The sequence below is a fragment of the Camelina sativa genome, chromosome 10 (assembly GCF_000633955.1).
Source record: "Camelina sativa cultivar DH55 chromosome 10, Cs, whole genome shotgun sequence".
Lineage (NCBI taxonomy): Eukaryota > Viridiplantae > Streptophyta > Magnoliopsida > Brassicales > Brassicaceae > Camelina > Camelina sativa.
In genome coordinates this window covers 22,779,309-22,800,773 of record NC_025694.1, presented here as the reverse complement: position 1 = coordinate 22,800,773, position 21,465 = coordinate 22,779,309, and the positions used below count along the sequence as shown (strand labels likewise).

At 35.4% G+C, this 21,465-nt stretch overlaps 3 protein-coding genes across 3 annotated transcripts in view; all 3 read left to right on the top strand.

Annotated features, from left to right (window-relative positions):
- On the top strand, positions 3,692 to 5,905 carry LOC104720626 (SNF1-related protein kinase catalytic subunit alpha KIN11-like). Its single transcript, XM_010438508.1, has 8 exons — positions 3,692 to 3,881; positions 4,391 to 4,575; positions 4,690 to 4,872; positions 4,954 to 5,085; positions 5,189 to 5,374; positions 5,456 to 5,545; positions 5,635 to 5,751; positions 5,870 to 5,905. The coding sequence occupies exons 1-8, from the start codon at positions 3,692 to 3,694 to the stop codon at positions 5,903 to 5,905; spliced, it is 1,119 nt and encodes a 372-aa protein (XP_010436810.1).
- LOC104719630 (F-box protein At5g39450-like) lies at positions 8,685 to 11,629 on the top strand. Its single transcript, XM_010437586.2, has 3 exons — positions 8,685 to 8,947; positions 9,051 to 10,036; positions 10,634 to 11,629. Exons 1-3 carry the CDS (start codon positions 8,939 to 8,941, stop codon positions 11,358 to 11,360), a joined length of 1,722 nt encoding a protein of 573 aa, XP_010435888.1. The 5' UTR covers positions 8,685 to 8,938; the 3' UTR covers positions 11,361 to 11,629.
- LOC104719629 (ARF guanine-nucleotide exchange factor GNL1) overlaps positions 16,653 to 21,465 on the top strand; it is a 6,450-nt gene continuing 1,637 nt past the window's right edge. Inside the window, exons 1-3 of the mRNA XM_010437584.2 lie at positions 16,653 to 17,023; positions 17,497 to 18,271; positions 18,532 to 21,453. Coding sequence (XP_010435886.1) covers positions 17,549 to 18,271; positions 18,532 to 21,453 — 3,645 coding nt within the window. The 5' untranslated portion in view covers positions 16,653 to 17,023; positions 17,497 to 17,548. The remainder of the gene's footprint in view (positions 17,024 to 17,496; positions 18,272 to 18,531; positions 21,454 to 21,465) is intronic.

Below are 21,465 nucleotides of genomic sequence, written 5' to 3'. Positions count from 1 at the left end.
GAACATATTGAATTATAGGGTTCGTCTCTGATTTTGATTTAGGGTGTTTTCCTAGATTACGGGGTTTGGGTTTATTTTTAAACATCTTCATTTTTCATTAATTTGAAACCGAGAATACAAATGTATCCATGAGCGTACAAAGTGAAGCTCCGCTTACCATACAACCAAAACTTAAGCATAACGAAATATACGAGAGAGTGAAAAAATACATTGCTTTCTGTCGTAGATAAGCCTTACACGCTAACAGATTATTTAATCTGTTATTTTCCTTCATCGTCTTCGTCGTCTAATCTTTTCGTTGGGCTATCTTTTCTTTTGTGTAGCACCAAAACTTTTTATGAAAATCAAAGGGTTGCGATCCATCAGTTACATCGCTAACCACACAAACAGTTCCATATCTCGCGTTAGGCGATGGTGTTAATTTGGTTGTAAATATCGCCATGATAAATTCATAATCTCGATTCCTTTGTTGATATTCTTCGATGGCAGTAAATGAATGGTTCTTGTAAATGACTTCGAATTCCAAAACCACCAAATCGTACTTGAAAATATGTTCCACAATACATCATGATAAATCACCAGCGGACACACAAAGCACATGAACTGGAATAAATGTTCTGTGATTTGAGCAATCCGATGAATCCATCTTGACGATATGAATAGACTCAACCACAAAAAAAATATTACATCATAGATTAACCGCAATGTATCTTTGGATCCAAATAAAGCATCATCATATCCAAAGAGACCAATTAGCGGAGCAAATGTTTTTGAGCACCAGAATAAAAAACCGTCAACATCAAAAAAATTCCATCACCTTTAGGAGTGAGTGTAAGAGCCCCATAACCGCTGAACAGAGGTAGATAAAGTGTTTAATGATAAGATCTGATTGAGTCTTATTGTAACCATTATCTAATCCACCCCTTGAGTCGTCGGGATCCTATATTCGAAATTGAAAATCATCTCTCAAAAAGAATTTCATGTCGGAGCAGAATCGACAATGGAGATGAAGAACAATTTCAATCAGGGAACAAGGAAAATTGCTTGAACAAACCTTCAGCGGATAGGCATCGACACACCACCGGAAAACTCCCTGGATGCTGGTCGGAATGAAACTCATCCCAAAGTAGAGGAAAATTACGAAGAATTGAAATGAGAAAACCAATGAAATTTCAGAAATCATTGGCCAATTTATTAGGGATTTGTAATTAAAATAGAGAAGTGAAAACTACAAACAAAGAGAAATCACCGACCGGCGTCAATAAAGCCGACGCCGGCCGGAAAACACTTGGAAGAGAAAGGCTTGCCGGAGAGAAGTTTTTTAGAAGCGTCGCTTATCACAGAGAGAGAGAGAGAGAGAGAGGGAAAAAAGGTTAAAAATTGGGTTTCCCAAAGGTTTGAGTGTTAAGTTTTTAAACAATGTCTAGTTAATATTTAACTATAGTTAATAAAAGAGAGACACCGTTATGATTTCGTTAACTTTCATCTCGTATACAATATTAAATAAGTATAGGGATCATAGTTGGTGATTTAAATTGGGCATAAAAAATAGTTAAAGTATTTTGTTGGATACAATATTAATTGAAGTATTAAAAAAAGACTTTATTAAAAAGCTTATCGTAATTTAGTTTGGGAATTTATATGGAATTTAAAAGGAGTATGAGATAACTAATAATAAAAAGATAAGCAGGGCCACGACATACTTTACAAAACAATTTTTTTTTAGTTCATTAACAAAACTATCTGGTATTTCTTTCTTTAAAACTTCAATTATATTTCATTTCGTAGACATTTGCTATTACTATGTTTTTATGTTCAAACGTAATTCCAATGGATATTAATATTATTTAGGTTTGCATTTTTTTTTTTACTCGGTAATATTCAATAACTTTTTTTGTTTTGATTTTATGATTACAAAACAATTATATTAATTTACTTATAATAGGATTCTTTTAATTACTTATATTAATATACATTTACACACATACCCCACCATACACATTTCATTCACATTTAATTACATTTTAAAACATATTACCGCAACAAAACAAATCCAATTTCTTCAATTTTTTTATGATCCGATTGTCGACAAAACAACATCATACTACTTCCAATATTATTCCGTACATTTCATTCCGAAAAGTTACGTTTATTCAAAATGACAGTTTTTGTCAAACTAATAATGTATATTTAATGATCTAAGATTAAATTGTTATTGCACGAACAACAAATTAGCAATTTTGTTTTAACGTGTAGATTTATTATTTATTACAAACTATGAGAACTTGTTACATAGACGATTTTACCATAAGAACTCTTTATGATTCCTATTAGATTCAGCACAAACAACCTTTCTTACTCAAAAATACTAACGACACTTCCATCTCCATGCTCATTATAGAGTAAAGACACTTTCACGTTAAAGGGTAAATGTAATATCAAGGCAACACATCCGTGAACATAAGTTCTCTGAATATAAATATATGATCGATAGAGTTTCATTTAAATAAGTTGCCATGGTCATTTATTTTATGAGACAATGCATAAATTTGACGATAACTAAGGTTATATATCTTATTATTTCGTTTTATTACTATATTTTGCTAAATTTTCTTATTCAATTTAATTGGGATTAGCATTTTGAGGGTTATAAAGAAGCTTATGTGTTTGCTCTACCTCCGTAATTGATTAAAGATTTTTTTTTCCAAGTTTTCTTAATGAGTTCATAAAAGAAAATATTTATCAATTTCTTTTTAAAATATTTATCAAATAAATTTATAAAATTTAAGATGTCTCTAGGTAATGTACATTCTTTTCTGTGTAATATTTGTAATATTTTTCCTTCTTTTCTAAAACTAAGATTTTTTTTCATTAAAAACTTAAAATCATAATAATTTAGCTAATTAATATAATTCAAATTAATTTTTTTTTATAAATAACAGAACAAAAAATAAAGATAAAATAAAATTTCTGCTAGAGCTCTCAATTTTTTTTTTATCCAATATATAGACATATTAGTGTTGTTTATAGTCTGTCGACCGAAATACATATTGTATAGTCAGTCAAACGAAACGACCCACTACCTTAATTGCAATTTTGTTTTTATAGAAAAATGTATATGGTGTTGAGTAAAAAAGATTATATTAACCATATAGTGTACAAATATAATTAATATTTTATAATTATATTTAGGCATTTTATACTTTTAAGGTGAAACAGAAATTAATATTTTTGGCGTGGAGTGTGGAAATTAATTTACTGGTTAATTGTGATTACATGAAAAAAGTGTGAATTTTTATTTTTCGGTCAACAGTGTGACTCAGCAAAGCAAGAAGAAAACAAAACAACCAAGTTAATATATATATATATATATATATATATATATATATATGTATGTGTGTCCATGGACAAAGCTATTCTTTGCTTATCTTATTTTCATCTTTTCTCTGGAGGCACAATTTTTTTCTTGTAAGTGTTCATATCTGCTTATCACTGATTTCAGTTTAATCAGTGATACTGCCTATAGCACACACTAATTAATATGATTCTGATTTGGGAAATTCACGATTCTGTTAGTTTTTCTAGTTAGCTTCACTATATTGGTCTACTCTAGATTGTTCATTATAACCGTGATATGCGACTTAAAAAGTGTGACTTTTTTATATATAGCAGATTTCCTAACTACAGTGAAATGGAGGGGTCATCGAAGAAATCTACCAGTAAGAAGGCAATGGTTTTACCAAATTATAAGGTTGGTAAAACTATCGGGAATGGGTCTTTTGCGAAAGTTAAATTAGCAGTGCATTTAGCTACAGGACACCGTGTTGCTATCAAAATCTTTAATCGTCTAAAGCTTAAAGACACGGAGGCAGACATGAAAGGTATATACAACTGTGACTATCCCTTATATATTCAATCATTTCATGCTTTTGATAATTTTTTTTTGAATGGATTAATTGTTGCTAATAATTTTCATATTAAATGTTGAAAAGCTGACACAAAAGATTTATGTTCAACCTGTTGTATATACTTCTTTTTTTTAAAACACTCCCACTCGATATATAGATTGATTCCAAAGCGGAAATGTTACTTAGTGATACTGATACCGATCATCGCATGAGTAAATTGTTTTTAGTACAACAAAAAGAAATATTTCTTTGTCGTTTGGATTAAGTTAGGGAAATGGATGATATATAGAAATATATCCCAAAGCGGAAATACTATTTATTAGTATCGATCATTCCCATGAATTATCATTATTAAGGGGTTAAATGTATTATTATCGTTGATAATATTATTTTCATTATTATCATTATTATCATTATTATCATTATTAAGGGGTTAAATGTATTATCATTATTATCTTTTTTTTTTTTTCTCTCTTTTGTAGTGCACAGGGAGATCAGAATACTCCGATTGTTGAAGCATCCCAACATCATCCGTCAGTATGAAGTGATAGAGACGCCTGATTACATATACGTTGTAATGGAATATGTGAAATCTGGCGAGCTGTTTGACTTTATTACAGAGAACGGTAGATTACCAGAAGACCAAGCTCGACATCTCTTTCAACAGGTTTGACAATATTAATTCTCTACTTTCAAATTAAACAGTTTGTAATTAAGACATCATATATCTTTTATTTGATTGGTAACATAAAAGTTCATATCATATATATACTGTATTCAGATCATATCTGGTGTAGAGCATTGTCATCACAACGGAGTCGTCCACCGAGATCTAAAGCCAGAGAATGTGCTTATGGATACAGACTGCAACATTAAGATTGTGGATTTTGGACTGAGCAATGTCATGGAAAATGGCAACGTTTTAAAGACAAGCTGTGGGAGCCCTAATTATGCTGCTCCAGAGGTATATTAATTTGGAAAAAAGAAATCAACATATTAATCGTTTTTGTACTTCATTAACTTATATCCCAAAATTGTTATGCAGGTTATTAAAGGAACACCATATTCTGGACCAGGAGTAGATGTATGGAGCTCTGGAGTGATACTGTATGCTCTCTTATGCGGTTCTCTTCCTTTCAACGACGTAAAGATTCAGGTTCTATTCGATAACATAAAGGTATTAATAGACAGTTAGCTTGTTCATAAATATAAAATCATCTGTTTATACATGCTTTGTATAGTCTAGATAATTATGTTTTGTGTGTGTGTGTGTGTTTTAGAGAGGATCATATGATATCCCAGATTATTTATCACCTCTTGCTAGAGATTTGATAGCAAAGATACTTATGGTTGATCCGCTGATGAGAATCACCATTCCTGAGATTCGTCAGCATCCTTGGTTCAACAAGAATCTTCCTCCTTGTCTTGCAACTCCTCCATTAGCTACAACAGAACAAGCTAACAAGGTTATAACTTTTATAATGTAGTAACATATAACATCATTTTATAAGAATTTGTTACATTTTCGTATTGATGATTATTTCCAGATTAAGGAGGAGATAGTCCAGAAAGTGGTCGAGATAGGATTTGATAGGAACCAAGTTCTTGCGTCTCTTCTCGATAAAGTCCAAAATGAGGTAATGAGTGTTTTGATATGATAATAACATTTATACTCTAACAGTGTCAAAGAAATGATTACTAAAGTTTCATTTTGACATTGTTTTAGGCTACAGNCTGCTTTGCCCTATATAAGCTACCAGTTAAGAATCCCATCGCTAGTGAAGAGTATGCAGGCTNTGTGCCTAAAGACCAAAAACCTAAATCCAAGTTTAAGGAGATATCGGTACTTACTCTCTTTCTCTGTAAACATAAATAATTGATTCTATAACGTAACACAACACAGTTGCATATATTGCTAAATGCAAATCGAATGTATCATTTTTGTCCTTATTTTGGTATAGCTATACGAAGAACTTGCTAGACAGCGCAAGAGGTGATGGATCTCAATTTATCTCCCTTGGCCTCGTCGGCGTGCTCTAATTAAAGCTCAAATATATCATCAATGCTTTTTAATTAGATTATTCTTGCTTCGTATCTAAATGTATATGCTGTTTTGGACTAAGTTATCTATTTTTGTAGATGAATCTTGCTTCAGTCTTTTTTTTTTCTTTTCTTTAATCATCAAAATAGCAAAAGAAGTTAATTTGTATTGTCTATTTGGATCAATTTTTGTAAAATGCAGTTACCGTCAAACAATATTTTTGTTCCATTTACATCCCCAATTTCAAAACAAATTCCATGACTAGCAAGTAGTATGAAGTTTTTATAGAACTTTTTCAAGCTTAGAGATTAGTTTATATTAAAATATATATGGTAGTGTATAAAAAAAATTGTTCCTATCACACACATCGTATTTCAAACTAGTCACTACTTTTGAAAAATGTTAAGTGAAAGAAGCACTAATAAGAAGACTCTAACAGATGTTGTCTCTAAGTCTCAAACTTCAAACCAAAACAGCAATTTTTCTCGTTTGTTATTTTCTACTGATTCCGATTGAGGTCTGCTTTGTGAACTGTGATCTTGTTTTATCTGATATTTAGAGTGTGTTGTTGTCAAAGAAAGAGAGGTTCGGTATGTTCCATGGATGTAGCCAGCAAGATCATAGTCGTCAAGTAGCGAATGAACCTGGAGACTCCATGCCATCTAGTTTTGTGGAGGTTAGTTTTAGTGGTTCATCATGTTGATTTTGAGAAGGTCTTGGGTGATCGTATCTACGGTTTCAGCGTTTGCAGCCATGGTGAGAAGAGAAGATGAGATGAGAGTGAAGAGATTTGAAGGAGAAGATAGAGAAGAGGAGAGATCTAAACAAGAGAACAGAGGAGGCGAGGCTGCAGGGAAAACAATTTTTTTTAGAGTATCGATTAAGCTCTGATATATTGCAGAGGCTGGTTATACATTCATGTATATACATACATTCTCTAGAGGGAGACTCTAGGTTAAGCTACATATAGAATGAGATACAAACAAGGTAAGAAGATATTGAGGTAATTAAATCATGATACGATTGTATCCTTAACATTTGGCAATCTAGACTTTAGTGGTCGAGGGAATTTACTTGATACATATAGTTGCAAGCCATGCAGGTCATACGTTTATTTTACAGTACTTGATACATATAGCTGTAAGCCATGCAGGTCATACGTTTACCTTGACTATCAAGTGAAAGGTTATTTCCGAGGTCGGAAGATGATCGGTGTTGTTAGAACGCATAGCCAATGAGCCATATGCTCCTTACAATGCACAAGTTTTGTGACATTTGGAATCACAGGAACCTGGAGGATGATGAGTTGAGTAACATTAATTTAATTAAGTTAAATATATGGATATTGCATGGACGAGAAGACGATCGGTTATATGGTTGTGATTTTCGCAACATGGACGTTGCGATAGGAAGTACACAAAGGAAGAGCCTTAGCAGTAGGCATCTTAGAAGAGGCAATAAGCATATTCTAGGAAAAGGTCTAGCTCTTCAAAGAAACATGTGTCTTCTTTGAGCAGTGAGATTCGGACTTGCAATTTATTCTAGGAAAAAGCAAGTAGAGTTGTGTTGACATTGCAAAGACTTGATCTAGGAGAGCTCTTAAAGAAAGGAGTGTGTGTATCACCTCTGGCTCCATGTCTGGGAATTTGCTTATCTAACAAAATCTCCCACCAATGTGTTTATCTAGTGGTCGAAGATAAACAAATCTACAACAAATTTGAAGCTCACACACAATTAAGCAATTATGGCATTAAGGAACATATTGGCAGTTAACAAGATCTTAATGTAGAAAAGTCACATATGTAATTTCAATATAGTATATATAGTATAACATGATCTAATTCAAAAAGTATTCAAATCTATGCATTTCAATTTATAAAAATCCAACGTCTCTCTATTCCTTGTATAAATCTGATTTGAAATGTTTCCCCCAAAAGGAATGATGTGTGCTTGGCCCATCTATAGCAACCACCCGGTTCGTTAACCCCAACCCGACCAGAAACGACAATAGACCACACGTTTAAGTTTTTTTTGAAATTGGCGTTTTGAGTCTTTAACACATGTTTTATTGTACGTTTTATTTGTATGACCGTTTTAAATGATTAAAAGTGTGAAAAAAACTACTAATTAATCCGTTACGTTTACTCTATCATTGGAAATGTTGATTAGAGCAAAACTCCATTGACTAAAAATATGATGACGTTTTCTTACATACTGTTTTGCCAGTATGTCATTTTGTTGGTGTTTTGACTCAAAAACATCTAAGTAACGTCAACATAATAAAAATCCCAAAAGTAGGAAAAATGGTAACGTACTTTTTTTTAGATCTTTGTGAATCGTACGTTAATTCTTCTTTTTTTTAATATACTTTAAAAATTTAAAAAACTAGCATGTATTTTGTGAATGGTAACGTTCGTTAATTCTTTTTTTTTTTTAGATACAACTAAATTTAAAGTTTTAAACTTTGATGAAAATAATAATGATTCTTTGACAGTTTGACCAAATAAAAAAGAAAAATTTAATGGGGTTATATATTTCATAATGGGCCTACTTGTATCAATAATAAAGGCCCAATGTTAATTACGAGCCGGTCTCGTTGTGGTGTGTTTTGGAGGAAGAATCAGATAGACCGAAAAGATCTAAACAAGCGTACGTTACCATTTTTCCTTTTGCAAATTATTCTATTCTTTCTAAACTAGTCCCTGAAGTTTTTAATATTTAGTGAAAAAGAATCAGTAAGAAGACTTGAACAGTGTAGTCAACTTAAACTTGAAACGAAAGACCAATGTCTCTCTCGTATCGTCTTCCTCTTAGGTAGCGATTTCTTCGTTTTTCTTCTACAGTTTGATTCCCATTAAGCTCTGCTTTTGATGGGTAATTGAAAAGTTTGATTCTTTTTTCTGTTTTTACGAAAAAGCGATCTGATTTAAACCCAAGACTCTGATACTTTTTGGCTAATCCCAAAGCTGCGTTTTTTTATCTTGGAAGTATGAATCAGGTAAGACCTTTTACAGCCAATTTTGGTTTTTTATGAGTGTCATCATATATTTTGGGTTTTAGCTTTATAGTAATTTTGTTGCCAACTTGATTTGTGATAATAGATGAGGAACGGCGATTTAGGGTCAGAATCATTTGGTCCTTGCTTGCTTCTGTCTGTTCCAGACGATGTAATTGCTATTATCGCTCGTTTTGTTTCTCCAAGAGACATTTGTAATCTATGCTTATGCTGCAAAAGTCTCTGTGAGGTTGTGGATTCAGAGAATATCTGGCTTGTGCAATGTGATGTAGCAAAGGTTCTTCCTTTATCTGAAATTGTCCAATGGCGAGTTGAGGTCTCTTGTTACAAGGCGCTTTGTAGGTTTCTTGTTGATGTGGTGAAGCCTCTTGTTGGTATTTGGGTTCATCAAAACCCTGAACTTGGGAATGTTGTTTATGTGATGCCTGGTTTCTTATCTGTTGTTGGGTGCCGGATTATTCCACAACAGGTTGGTCCTTTCGGGATTGAGGAGGCTTGTGTTATGTGGTCACCCGTGTTTGAGGTTATCTGTGGTTCTGATGGCTCTGCAAAGTTTTTCCTCCATGGAAGAGACGGAAAACTCAACTGCTGCGTGCACCCTGGTTTCGTTTTGGGTATTGAGAAGAGTTGTAATGTGCTTTTACTTGAGGTTGAGCCGAGGCGAGAGGTGACTGTGTTGTTGGGAGAGACAGAGGTTCGGTTTCCATTTCGTAATCTACCTTTTAGTTATAGAAGGAATTTGCTTCACATAGTGACAAGCACTGTTGGTATACCTCTACCTGATCTATCAAGTGAGAGGTTATTTCCAACGTCGAAAGATGATGAAGTGGTGTTGTTGGAACGTAGAACCATGCTCCTTAAAATGCACAAGTTTGGTGGCGACTGGAATCACATGAACCTGGAGGATGAGTGTATAAGTATTGCAAATCAGGTAGACATAAAGAAATCGTGGAAGGAACTTGGTTTTGATATAGATATTGGCAACATGGATGCTGGGAATCAGATACAGGGTACACAAAAGAAGAGCTTAAGTAGGTATTTCAGAAGTGGTATAAAGCAAATTCTCGGGAGGTCTAGTTCTTCGAAGAACACGTCTTCTTCAAGAAGTGAGACTAGACCTTGGAATCTCCAAAGATTTCTTAGCTTTGGTGATTCACTAGGCCTTAGTGTCAAAGCTTCCAAAATTAAGCTGTCTTCTTACCAAGGTTGGCCAAACATGGACGAAACCTGCTTTGCCCTATATAAGCTACCAGTTAAGAATCCCATCGCTAGTGAAGAGTATGCAGGCTTGTGGGGAGGAACTTTTGGTTGGCCACCGGGAACATGTACTGAAGATAAACCCGGAAAGGCTCTTTTTTTACTGATGCTCTCTTATGAACAGTCTCAAGATGGTACTGATAGGCTTCTTATAGGGACGAAAATACTAGAAGGGACTCACTACGGGATGCATCCTAATGGATCTGCAATGTTTGTTATAAAGATTGATTCGCCTTCCTTTGAGCTTTTTCCTTTCGAAACAAATGGAGAAGAATTTGAAAATTCTTACGAAGGAGAAGGTACTGCGAAGGGTTATGGTTTCCGGTATCCTGGTTACAAACCTGGTACCCTTTTCGTGACATCTAAAGGTCTTCTCATGTTTGTTTGGAAAGCAACTAAAGTTGNCGGGAGGTCTAGTTCTTCGAAGAACACGTCTTCTTCAAGAAGTGAGACTAGACCTTGGAATCTCCAAAGATTTCTTAGCTTTGGTGATTCACTAGGCCTTAGTGTCAAAGCTTCCAAAATTAAGCTGTCTTCTTACCAAGGTTGGCCAAACATGGACGAAACCTGCTTTGCCCTATATAAGCTACCAGTTAAGAATCCCATCGCTAGTGAAGAGTATGCAGGCTTGTGGGGAGGAACTTTTGGTTGGCCACCGGGAACATGTACTGAAGATAAACCCGGAAAGGCTCTTTTTTTACTGATGCTCTCTTATGAACAGTCTCAAGATGGTACTGATAGGCTTCTTATAGGGACGAAAATACTAGAAGGGACTCACTACGGGATGCATCCTAATGGATCTGCAATGTTTGTTATAAAGATTGATTCGCCTTCCTTTGAGCTTTTTCCTTTCGAAACAAATGGAGAAGAATTTGAAAATTCTTACGAAGGAGAAGGTACTGCGAAGGGTTATGGTTTCCGGTATCCTGGTTACAAACCTGGTACCCTTTTCGTGACATCTAAAGGTCTTCTCATGTTTGTTTGGAAAGCAACTAAAGTTGTGATGACATTGCAAAGACTTGACCTTGGAGATCTCTTAAGGAAAGGCATGTGTGTACCGCCTTTACCACCATGTCTGAATTTTGCTTATTTGACAAAATGTCACGCCAATGTGTTTGCCCCGGAGCGAAGAAGATGATACGAGAGTCCTGCAACAGATTTGAAGATCTGTTTCCAATATAATCTCATTATTGAAGATTATTGATATTTATACTCAGATTGGTTGTAACGTGTCCGTCTAATACTAAATATAAAAACATGGATTACTATAGAAAACAGTAAACCTGGTTTATCTTTTGGTCTTGCCTGATTCAAGGAATTGATGTCTACATGTTAAAGAGTCTCCTCGAGTTGTCACAGCAACATTTACTCTCAGATGGCGTTTATAAATGACCATTCTTCGGTATATATATTTTTGAATTTTTCTTTTAATTATTGATGAATTGTTGATTGATGGATTATCTAACCAATTTTGACATATTTTGTTAATGGTAACAATATAAACGAAGCAAATTGGTTTTTTGACTAGTTAGTGGTAATTAAATCAAACTACTAAAAGAGTAAAAGGTAACAATATAAACGAAGTTAATTTGAAAAAAAAATATAAACGTGAATTATGGAGGATGAAATTATCGAAATTAAATAATTTTTGGCTCTTTACCAAGCCCAATAAGAATGGTTGTTAGTGACAATATATATATATATATATATATATATATATATATATATATATATATTATTTATTTATTTTAAGAGTTTTTTTTGTCCACCGAGAGTTTTTAATTTTCTATCAAAATTAACTGAAATTTAATATCTAATAATTTCTTTTAAAAAAATTGTGTATAGAATATAATTTCAAGTTTATTACACTATCATCTATAGTTTATTACACTATCATCTATACATATATATTTACTTTCATATGAAATATATATATATATTAGGTAAGATTTCGTGCCATACATTTACAAATGGGAAAAATGTCGTTTTAACCATGAATTTTCAAAAACACGCCATTTAAACCATCAACTTTGCCTGCGGCCATTTAAAACATATAGTTATAGTTGACTTCCTCTTTAAAACATAAAACATCATTGACCAGGCCAAAATCCCCAAGTCTTAATTTGGGATGACGTAGCAATTAACCCTCGTTAACCCCCGTTAGCTCCTCTGTTACGCTATCGTTAACAAAATCCGTTTGGTATTAAACGACGTCGTGTTATCCACAGTTTAGAATCCTAAAAAATCCCTAAATCGCATTCTAATCCCTAATTAAACAAAATCCCTAATTAAACGAAATCGAAGCTCTTTGCGATGCCAAAAGTGAGAAACAAAGGGGTGATTTCGTTTGTCGGAGATGGAATCGAAGCTCCATCACGAGACGAATCACAGAGTCTTGTTGTGTATGATAGCAACGATGTAGATGCAGCTCCACCGCGAATCAAAACAAATAGTGTTGTCGGAGATGGAGCTCCACCGCAAGGCGTCTCGGAGTCTGAGGTCGGAGACAAAGTTCAAGGTGGACCTTCTGAAGGCGTATCAAAGTCTGTTGCCGGAGGCAAAGGTCGAGTTAGAAGAGGACGAAAACGAAAAACAAAAGTTGTCGAACCTGAGTCTGATATGGAGCCGGAAGTGGAACATGACAGTGATGATGATTGCATGCTATATGGTGATGATGACTTCGATGGTGCTGATGATAAAGTAGATGGTGGAGAGGCACGGTGGAGAGGAAGAAGTGCACGGTGGTTTAGATGTTGAAGAAATTGCTAATGCAGACATTGGAGACGACTTCCCAGAGACTGCTAGAGGAGAAGAAGCTGGTTCTAATTCTGAAAGCGGGGATGATGTATGGGATCATGACAAGCTTCCAGATCCTTTGTCATCTGATGACGAAGATGAAGCAGACAACACTGACAATGAAGGGAACGGTGATGGAGATGTTGACGATCCAGAGTCTTTGCTAGCAGTGGAGAAAACTTTCAACTCTCCTGAAGAATTTAAGCTTGATGTGTTGATGTACTCATTAAAGACAAGGTATGACATTAAGCTATATAGATCCGAAGCTTTGATGGTTGGTGCAAAATGTTGTTATGTAGATGAAGATGGTCGTCAATGTCCATGGAGAGTTTATGCCTCATATGAGAAGAAGAAGCATAAGATGCAGATAAGAGTAGTTGTGAATGAGCATATATGTGTGAGGTCAGGCTATACGTAGATGTTGAAGCGGTCTTCTATTGCGTTTTTGTTTGAGGAAAGGCTGAGAAAGAATCCAAAGATGACCAAATACGAGATGGCTGCTGAGATTCATAGGGAATATAACTTGGAAGTGACACCAAACCAGTGTGCAAAGGCGAAGAACAAAGTTATGAAGACAAGAAAGGCAAGTCACGAATCTCAGTTTGCAAGGATATGGGATTATCAAGCTGAGGTGTTGCAGCAAAACGTAGGGTCCGAATTTGAGATAGAGATAATCCCTGGGACAGTAATTGGAAGCAAACAAAGGTTGTATCGTTTATACATTTGTTTTAAATCCCCAAAGGATTCATGGAAAGAAACTTGTAGACCCATCGTAGGATTGGATGGAGCTTTTCTGAAATGGGATATTAAAGGTCATGTTTTAGCAGCAGTAGGAAGGGATGGAGATAATAGGATTGTTCCTCTTGCTTAGGCAGTGGTAGAAATTGAAAATGATGACAACTAGGACTGGTTTGTGAGACATCTCTCAGTAAGCTTGGGTCTTCAAACAATGATAGATATAGCTCTAATCTCAGACAAACAATCGGTTAGTCATTTCATTATATGTTTAAGGTTTTTTATGTTTGTTTGTTGACATGTAAGGTTTAACAAATGTTTTTGTTTTTGTGTGCAGGGTCTAGTTAAAGCTATACATAACATTCTTCCACATGCTGAGCATCGACAGTGTTGTAAACACATCATGGATAACTGGAAGAAGGACAATCACGATCAAGAACTTCAAAGGTTGTTTTGGAAGATAGCATGCGCCTACACGACAGGAGAGTTTGCTGATCGAATGGCTGAGCTAAAGGCGTACAATCCTCAAGCTTATGCAACCCTGCGACTAACGAATCCACTGACATGGTCCAGAGATTTCTTCAAGATTGGTACTTGTTGCAATGACAACCTTAACAATCTGAGTGAATCCTTCAATAGAACTATCAGACAGGCCAGGAGAAAGCCATTATTGGATTTGCTTGAGGACATTAGGAGGTAATGCATGGTCAGGAATGCTAAGCGGTTTCTCATAGCTGACAGGCTGAAGACAAGGTTTACCAAAAGAGCACATGCGGAGATTGAAAAAATGATAGTTGGGGCAGGGAATTGCCAGAGACTTATGGCCAGACACAATATTCACGAATCTCATATTGCAAGGAAGTCAACTATAACTATATGTTTTAAATGGCCGCAGACAAAGTTGATGGTTTAAATGATGTTTTTTTGAAAGTTTATAGTTAAAACGACATTTTTCCCATTTGCAAATCTTATGTTATAGATATAAAGATATTTAATGATGAAATTCGAAAATGGTGGTAACGAGTCAGTGACCGTTGCCAAACTGTATTGTGATGAATCAAACAATTCTTTAAACATTTACTCTGGTATCACAACTCTCATGACCGCATTGACTATGCATCTAGATTTAAAAAAACAAAAATCGTATGGGTTTAGAAGATTAAAAAACATTCTACTCCCTTTTATCATATGAATTTCTATGAACTTTTCTTGTATCACAAAGTTTAATTTTCTGTATATATTTATCAGTTAATATAAAGACATTGTAAATTTCAAAAATTATTAAATGAGAATTCAAAAATTTGATGAATTACTATTAGTTAATAATTATAAAATATTATTATAAATAAATAATACACTTATAGCTAAACATTAAATGTTTTTCTTAATTTATGTGAAAATCCAAAACATCATCTATTGTAATTTTTTACCCCAAATTTGCTCCCATTCAAGAACACTATGACAAATAAATTATAACTTACTCAAATCAATATATTTTTACAAATCTTGTTGACATCTGACCTTAAACCACTTTTGAAGTTGAAGATGTTTTTGATAATGTTTTTCAAAACATTCTAGCGGTTACAATTACCCGTAAAATTTCTATCTGCACCCACTCAAAAGCCAACATAATTATTTTTCTATTGAAAAATCATTGCTTATGATTGAAAAATTGTTTTTTTCCATTAGAACATTATGATCTTTATCGACAATTTGTTAACGTTTTCGTCGAAAATTTACAATAGACATGACTCTGTCGAAAATTTTGTAGGAAAACATACCTTTTTTTTATTGTAGTGCATTGTTCTTATTAGCAATCTTCACTTCTGCCTTCTGGAGTACTTTCAGTTTGATTTCAAACTAGAAAAAGTCACTACTGATTTTCTAGGTAATTTTTAAGTTTATTTCTCTTTCCTAGTAAATAAAGCTCAAGTGAGAAAGACTATATTTTGCTAGATGTTTTGCTATATTTTCTTAATTCGAGGGTTTTGTTACGATGTTTGTTGTAATCAAAGAATAATAAATATCTCAATAATAAATAGTAATTGGTAGGATTGACATTATTTACTTTCAAAATTTTGCAATCTTTCAAAATAAGTAATCTTGGTAAGTAATATACAGTAAAACTCTATAAATTAATATTGTTAAGACCATAAATTAATAAATATTAAATTATGGAAAAATTATCTATTTATATTTTGATTTTTCATATTTAAAAAACTTAGGCTATGTATGTTTGAGAGGGTTTTAAGGATTTCAGATTATAGATTTTCAATTTAAAATATAGATTTTGTTTTTCAAATTCTGAAAAGAAGAAAAATTATAATGAATAGTAAAAGGGTTTGGTGGCAAACAATCTCAAAAACTCATTAATGTGGGATTTGGATTTTGTTTAGGTTTGTCAGGACAAAAAAAACTCAAATTCTAGATTTTCTATTTTTTTGAGAAAACCTCTTTGATAATCTTGAATGGTTATAATATAATTCATATCCAAAAAATAAAAACTCATTGTTAGAATTGACATTTGTACCAAAGATTTGGAATCATTTAAACCATCTAAAAAACCCATTAAAATTAAATTTGGATTTTGTTTAGGAAATTGCAAAAAAAAAAAACTCAAATTCTTATTCTAGATTCCTTTTTTAAAAATGAAACCCTACTCACAAAATCTTGAATGGTTATAAAATAGATTTTAAATAAAACTAAAACCAAAAAACTACACTGGCCTCAAAATCAAACAATTTGAAGTAATTTTTTATCTTATTATTCATAAATCATTTAATTTGGATAAACCCTGGCCCAAGTGTATACACTCAATAGACCCATTGATTCTTAGAACCTTTAACACAATATAAGCCCAATTCACGGCCCATTTTAAAGCTTCCGCTTTCCATCTTTCACAACTTCGATCATCTCTCTCAGAGGACATATCCGAAGCTTCTCCGATCTCGCAATTCACAGAGCCAATTGCAGAGAAGGATCCACGTTTCATGTGTTTCTTCTGATTCAGGAGAACAAAGGGATCTGATTTCAATTGAGTTTTAAAAGCAAGCTCTCTCACTCTCCACCGCATCGGCTCAAGCTTTCACCATTGTCTCTTCCACTAAAGAGCTTCGCCTCCGTTCACCATTACTCCGTTACAGTTGTATCTCTTCTCTTTTAAAAGAGTAGAAGCTAGGAAAGGTTTTGGATCTCCTTTTCCCGATCCCGATCTCTCCTGCCAAATTCCCCTGATTTTTGCAGTACCTCTGTGTCGTGATCTGCTGCCAGGTAAACTGAACTTGCCTCGATCCACTTCCTCCTACGCTTTTTGTTTTTGAAATCTTCGTTTAGAACTGTGATTAGTTCTCAAGGTTTCGTGGTTTTTGCTGATTTGCTATTACCTCTAATGAACTTAGTTAGATCTGAATTTGTGTTACTTAGTTTAGTTTTAGTCACTGGTATATCTGAAGCCTATGATTACACAGATCGGAATAAGTTACTGAGAATATCTGAATTTGGCGAAAGAGTTTGTGTAAACTGATTTAGTCAATGTAGCCTTCAGCAGATTTATGGAAGAGAAAGGAGAAAATGTAAGTTTGTGCATGTAACTATCTTCTGTTCAGCTAATGTATAATCGCCAATCACCTTAAGTGAACTTTCGATTTTGTTCAGTTGATATCAGGGAATGATTTACATAACTTTGTTTGGGCGTTGTTATTGTCAATTTGTTTCTAAGCATGAAAGCTTTTTACAATTTTCAGCCTGTATGCTCCGTGTGTGTTTTGGTTTTTGAGCCAAGAAGTTGGGACGAGTATGGGGTATCAAAATCATCCTTCGGGAAGTAACTCGTTCCATGGAGAGTTCAAGAGTTTTCACTCCAAACCGTCCAAGGGGGCTGTGGCATCCATGATCAATTCTGAAATTGGTGCAGTTTTGGCTGTGATGAGGAGAAATGCACGGTGGGGTGTACGCTATATTGCAGATGATGATCAGTTAGAGCATTCTCTTATCCATTCTTTGAAAGAATTGCGTAAGCAGATATTTTTGTGGCAAAGCAATTGGCAAAATGTTGACCCAATACTGTACATACGGCCTTTTTTGGATGTTATATTGTCCGATGAAACTGGGGCTCCAATCACTGGCGTTGCTTTGTCATCTGTCTACAAGATCTTGACCCTTGACATTTTTACCCTTGAAACCGTGAATGTGGGAGAGGCAATGCATATCATAGTTGATGCTGTAAAAAGCTGTCGTTTCGAGGTAACTGATCCAGCCTCAGAGGAAGTTGTTCTGATGAAGATACTTCAAGTTCTGCTGGCTTGCATAAAGAGTAAGGCCTCTAGTGGATTGAGTAATCAAGACATTTGCACCATCGTCAACACTTGTTTGCGTGTTGTTCATCAATCAAGCTCCAAAAGTGAATTGTTGCAGCGTATAGCTCGCCACACAATGCATGAGTTGATTAGATGTATATTCTCTCAGCTTCCTTCTATCATCCCCTTGGCTAATGAAACTGAATTACATGTCAGCGATAAGGTAATACAAATTAATCTTTCATGCTAGCATATTTTAAGAGTGTTCTACATGTTAAGCCCCTATAGATATAAGATTTAAACATGCACAAAATTGTATTGCGTTATGATTTATCTGCTAAGCATGTTGATTGATAGAAGATTGCTCATCTTAAAACTTACGCAGATGAGTAAGTTTTAAGGTGTATTGTATTACGAAGATTCAATATCTTGTCAAGAGTGTTTGTTGTTCACAAATTTCTAACGCTATTCTATGTTGTCTAGGTGGGAACAGTGGACTGGGATCAGAATTCTGGAGAAAGCAAAGTTGAAAATGGAAATATTGCTAGTGTATCTGATTCTCTCGGCACTGAAAAAGATTCTCCAAGTTCTGAGATGGTTATTCCAGAAGCAGAAGTTCGAAATGATGAAAAGAAAACTGAGGTCAACGATGACTTGAATGTTGCTGCAAATGGTGAAAATGCAATGATGGCGCCTTTTGGTATTCCATGCATGGTAGAGATTTTTCATTTCTTGTGTACCCTATTGAATGTTGGAGAAAATGGTGAAGTCAATTCCAGATCCAACCCAATAGCGTTTGATGAAGATGTTCCTCTTTTCGCTCTAGGCTTAATTAATTCTGCTATAGAACTTGGAGGGCCTTCTTTCCGTGAGCACCCAAAGCTGTTGAATTTGATTCAGGATGAGTTATTCTCTAGCTTGATGCAGTTTGGTGTGTCCATGAGCCCTCTGATTCTTTCTACAGTTTGCAGCATCGTTCTTAATCTCTACCTAAATCTTCGTACTGAGCTTAAGGTACAGCTTGAAGCTTTCTTTTCATATGTACTTCTGAGGTGTGCACAGAGCAAACATGGCTCTTCGTATCAGCAACAGGAGGTTGCTATGGAGGCTCTGGTTGATCTTTGCAGACAGCATACTTTCATGGCTGAAGTGTTTGCAAATTTCGATTGTGATATAACCTGCAGCAATGTGTTTGAAGATGTTTCAAACCTGCTATCCAAGAGTGCGTTCCCAGTTAATGGGCCTTTATCTGCTATGCATATACTTGCACTGGATGGGTTAATTTCTATGGTTCAGGGAATGGCTGAGAGGGTGGGTGAGGAATTGCCCGCTACAGATGTTCCTACACATGAAGAAGGATATGAGGAATTCTGGACAGCGAGATGTGAGAATTACGGAGATCCTAATTTTTGGGTTCCTTTTGTCCGAAAGGCAAAGCATTTAAAGAAAAAGCTGATGCTTGGGGCTGATCATTTTAACCGTGATCCTAAAAAAGGCTTACAGTATCTCCAAGGGATGCACTTGTTGCCTAAGGAACTTGATCCAAAGAGTGTGGCATGTTTCTTCAGGTATACATGTGGGTTAGATATGAATCTTATAGGAGATTTCCTCGGAAGTCATGACCAGTTCTGTGTTCAGGTGCTTCATGAGTTTGCCAAGACGTTCGACTTCCAGAACATGAATCTTGCTACTGCTCTGCGTCTCTTTGTAGGTACCTTTAGGTTGCCTGGCGAGGCACAGAAGATACAGAGAGTGCTGGAGGCGTTTTCTGAGAGATACTATGAACAGTCACCACATATACTGATTAATAAAGATGCTGCCTTCGTGTTAGCTTACTCGATTATATTGCTGAACGTTGATCAGCACAACAAGCAGGTGAAGACAAGGATGGCTGAAGAAGATTTCATCCGTAACAACAGGGAGATAAATGGAGGCGCAGACCTTCCTAGAGAGTACCTATCTGAGATTTATCATTCAATTAGCAGCAGTGAGATTCAGATGAACGCAGATAAGGGAACCGGCTTCCAAATGATTACTGCCAGTCGTTGGATTAGTGTGATTTACAAATCCAAAGAAACCAGTCCCTATATCCTATGTGACTCTGCATCCCATCTGGACCGCGACATGTTTTGTATTGTGTCTGGTCCCACTATTGCAGCTACGACAGTGGTTTTTGAGCAAGCAGAGCAAGTAGATGTTTTGCAGAGATGTGTCGATGGATTATTGGCCATTGCAAAACTTTCAGCATATTATCATTTGAACGGTATTTTGGATGATCTGGTTGTGTCTCTCTGCAAATTCACACCTTTCTTCACCCCGTTATCTGCCGATGAAGCTGTTCTTGCTTTAGGAGAAGATGCCAGAGCGAGAATGGCTACTGAAGCTGTTTTCTTGATTGCAAATAAATATGGTGACTATATCAGTTCGGGCTGGAAAAACATACTGGAATGTGTCTTGAGCCTCAATAAACTCCAGATTTTACCAGTTCATATAGCTAGCGATGCAGCGGATGACCCAGAGCCGTCAACTAGTAACTTCGAGCAAGAAAAACCATCCACAAATCCGCTGTCAGTAGTATCACAGCCACAAACCTCAGCGGCGCCTCGCAAATCATCTAGTTTTATTGGTCGGTTTCTTTGGTCTTTGGATGTGGAGGAGACGAATGCATTACCAACGGAGGAAGAACTGGTAGTTTATAAACATGCTCGTGGGATAGTGAAAGATTGTCACATTGATAGCATATTCTCAGACAGCAAGTTTCTCCAAGCTGAGTCTCTGCAGCAGCTTGTTAACTCTCTCATAAAAGCACCCGAGAAAGATGAAGCTAGTGCTGTCTTTTGCCTGGAGCTTCTGATTGCAGTAACTCTTAACAACCGAGACAGAATCCTATTGATTTGGCAAACTGCTTATGAGCATATCTCGGGTATAGTTCAATCAACGTCAACACCATGCGCACTTGTTGAAAAGGCTGTTTTTGGTGTTTTGAAGATTTGCCAGAGATTATTGCCATACAAGGAAAATCTAACAGATGAACTTCTGAAATCACTCCAACTGGTTCTCAAGCTTAAGGCAAACGTGGCTGATGCATACTGTGAACGAATTACACAAGAAGTTGCCCGTCTTGTAAAAGCGAATGCATCTCATATTAGATCTTATGTTGGTTGGCGAACGATCGTATCTCTGCTATCAATCACAGCTCGGCATCCAGAAGCTTCTGATGCTGGATTTGAAGCCCTCCGGTTTATAATGTCAGAAGGAGCACACTTGTTACCTTCAAACTACATTCTCTGTTTAGATGCAGCTGGGCAGTTTGCTGAATCCCGACTTGGTGAAATTGATCGGTCCATCTCAGCAATTGACTTAATGTCAAACTCTGTTTTTTGTCTTGCAAGATGGTCTCAGGAGGCGAAAAACTCT